At 42.1% G+C, this 3365-nt stretch overlaps 1 protein-coding gene across 1 annotated transcript; it reads left to right on the top strand.

The window, feature by feature from the left end:
* Window positions 1-1318: 1318 nt before the first annotated feature.
* LOC134222180 (uncharacterized) lies at window positions 1319-3292 on the top strand. The gene has a single exon (XM_062701322.1). It carries the CDS (start codon window positions 1319-1321, stop codon window positions 3290-3292), a length of 1974 nt encoding a protein of 657 aa, XP_062557306.1.
* Window positions 3293-3365: the final 73 nt, after the last annotated feature.

Below are 3365 nucleotides of genomic sequence, written 5' to 3'. Positions count from 1 at the left end.
ACCTCACGACATTGTAATCATGGCAATCTATGCTGCACCAAACATCTCCCATTTCGCCCTAAAACAAGGAATAGAATCCTTGTTTCAAGTTGTACGAGGATATCGAAAGGTGCTTGTTGGAGGGGATTTTAATGCGCATCACTATGCTTGGGATCCTATGCATCAAGATAACAAAGGGGCAGCTTTATTCAACTTAGTCAACGACGAAGCTTTTATCCTGCTAAACGAAGGCCAGAGTACATTTGTACCGGTGGAACTCAACAAGTCACCCTCAGCGATTGACCTGGTGATGGTAACTCCAGGGCTGTTTCACGATGCTAGGATGAAGGTGCTAGATTATGGAATAGGTAGCCGTCATCTTGCTATCGAAACTGTTATACAGCAGGCCCACCGACGCCCAAATGGATATTTCATCAATAAAACCAAGGTGGAAGAGGAATTCAGGAAAGTCGATAGGAACAAAGTCAACAATTACTCGGATCTCCAGATGCAATCGAAAATTATCACTAAGAGGGCCAAGCAGCCGGACAAGTATGTGCCGAAACACTGGTGGAATGATAAAGTGGAGCATGCGTGGGACAAGAAAAATGAAGCGAGAGGCCATTTTAATTGCAATGGAGATTTGGAATCACTACTTGACCTAACGAAAATGGAAGCAAATTTCGAAAGGAAGAAACAGGAATCAAAGCGAAAAAGATTTAAGGAGTTTGTTGCCAGCTTCGATCCTCGAACTCCAGCCAAGGAAATTTGGAACCAAATAGGAAAACTGAATGGAAAAAAGAAGGAACAGAAAAATGTTTAGTCTATGATGATGCCGCAATGGCGCAGCAGTTTTTTTAATAAACATTTCCCGCTAGAAGGGAACATTGCCTCTACACTTCCTTACCTCCCTAACTACGACATAATAATAAGTAGTTTTTGGCTCCAATTTTTATCAAAAAAATCATCTCCGTTGGCACCAGATCCGGATGAAATTTGTTATGCTTATATGAAACTGTTAGACGCAGAAGTAAGTGATCCGATAATTAGAGTCATGGACCGTTTCTGGAGGACCAACGCGATCCCTGAGGATTTGAAATCCATTAAGGTCGTGGCTATTCCAAAACCAGGGAGAGATGTTGAAACCATCGACGGAACCAGGCCTCTGTCCATGCTGAATTGTGGAATGAAAATATTGAATGCTGCCGTCCTGCATAAACTAAATCATCATATCGAGGAAAAGGATATACTGCCGAGATTATCTTTCGGTTTCAGGAGAGAAATGTCAACAGTAAGCTGTTTAGAATACGTTACAAACAAATTGTTTCTCGCTAAAAGAATGAAAAAGCTATCTGCGATCATCTTCATTGATCTGTCTAATGCGTACAATGCGATTAAATTGGAAAAGTTGGAGCAAATCATGTTATCATTTGGGATCCCACCAGAATTTCCAAGCTGGGTAACAGCTTTCCTCGCGAATAGGAAAATACAGATACAGGTCGGAGCGGACACACTTACACGCCATGTCAGCCAGGGACTTCCTCAAGGAGACATACTGTCTCCTACACTTTTTAATATTTATACAGCCAAATTACATAATATTAAGATTAACGGCGTCGAACTCGTACAATATGCCGACGATTTTGCCGTGATGATTGAAGGAGGAAGCATAGAGGAAATCAACGAGCTAGGGAACCGATTCATGGAACAGTTCATAGCAGCGGCGAACGAACTGAACTTTACCTTCAATGCACAAAAAACCAAAGCTATACTGTTTCTGAACACTACAAAAATGTTGGATATTCACATTGGAGTGGATATAATAGAAACAGTCAACTCACATAAATACTTAGGATTATGGTTGGACAGATCGCTAAGGTTCGGTGCCCACATACGGGACCTCACCCAAAAGGCGGCGGGTCGTTTGAACTTGCTTAAAGTTATCAGCGGGACAAAGTACGGAAGCCATCCTACAACCCTTCATATGGCCTACAACGCTTTTTTTCGGGGATTCATCGAGTATGGCTGTAGTGTATACAGCACTGCATGTAGAACTAATATAGAAAAACTGGATGTTATCAACAACGCTTGCTTGCGGAAAATCACCGGATGTACTAAAACAACTCCGAGAAACACACTGCAAGCTATAGCTGCACAGCCTCCGCTACAGTTCAGGCGACTGGAAGTGGTGGGAAAGCAGGTGGCCAAACACTATTACCGGAAAACACCTATCTGGGAGCAGCTCAGTAACAACGATGAAATAAACGAAACGAAGAGATACACTTATATTGAGCAAATTGTCAGGCAACACGTTGAAATATTTAAATATACGTCATATGCGGTGCCAGCTACTCCTTTACCCGGCGTAGTGAACATTTCAACAACACTGAATGAGGAACTGTGGCCAAAAAAGCAGACCGATAGCAGAGTGCTGAGACAACTAACACTATGTCTGATACATGGGAAGTATCAAAATCGTCAAATAGTTTACACAGATGCTTCAAGCGATGGCCTGCAGTGCGGAATCGGTATTTATCATGAGCCAAACATGACACTCAGTTTGAAACTGGAAAACTCAGTCTGTATAATGTCTGCGGAGATTGAAGCAATCTATGTGGCATTGCAATACATCACTCGCAATGAAATAACCAACGCAGTGATAATGACGGATTCCAGATCAGGATGCCAATACATTCGAGACCAGATCGACAAAAAAGTCAGAGACAACGTTATCAACAATATTCTGATTATGGCTGCTACAACCAGGACGTCGATTCAGTGGATACCAGGACACACTGGAATTCGAGGCAACGAAATGGCCGATCAGCTGGCCAAATCAGCTCTGGAAAATGAAATCTCCTGTAATAACAGAATACTACTCCACGATGCAATTGGGTACTTCCAGCGACGAAGTGAGGAAGATGCTCAACAATGGTATCTGGATTATTGTTCGGAGTTCGGAAAGGGTCGCAAATATTTCCAAATCCAAAATACGATCCCGCACAAGCCCTGGCACTATAAGTTAGAACTTAATAATATAGAGGTACGCACTCTTAATAGGCTACTCTCAGGTCACGACTTTTCACGTTTCTGGCTATGTAAAATGAAACTGGAAGACGATTGCATCTGTGAAATTTGCGATACAATTGAGGACGCCGAACACACAATTTTCTTTTGCGTAAAATATGCCACGACGAGAGAAAAATATGGGCTGGACAATTTTTGTAACATTTATAACGTGTGGAACCGAAAGGATGTGGAGCTTCTCCGAAATGTAGTTAGATTTTTGAAAGAAATCAACAGCAAAATCTAGCGATAACAAACTGAACAAAAAAATCAACGAAGATAAACAAATACGCACAGTGCGCTACGAGGTGCGCTGAAAG

This window comes from Armigeres subalbatus, chromosome 3 (genome assembly GCF_024139115.2).
Source record: "Armigeres subalbatus isolate Guangzhou_Male chromosome 3, GZ_Asu_2, whole genome shotgun sequence".
In the NCBI taxonomy this organism is placed as follows: Eukaryota; Metazoa; Arthropoda; class Insecta; order Diptera; family Culicidae; genus Armigeres; species Armigeres subalbatus.
Note: the sequence above shows the minus strand (reverse complement) of the source record. Positions and strands in the feature narration are given on the sequence as shown.

Excerpts from the sequence above, each read along its gene's own strand:
- LOC134222180 (XM_062701322.1), top strand. The coding sequence starts at position 1,319 with ATGAAAAAGCTATCTGCGATCATCTTCATTGATCTGTCTAATGCGTAC.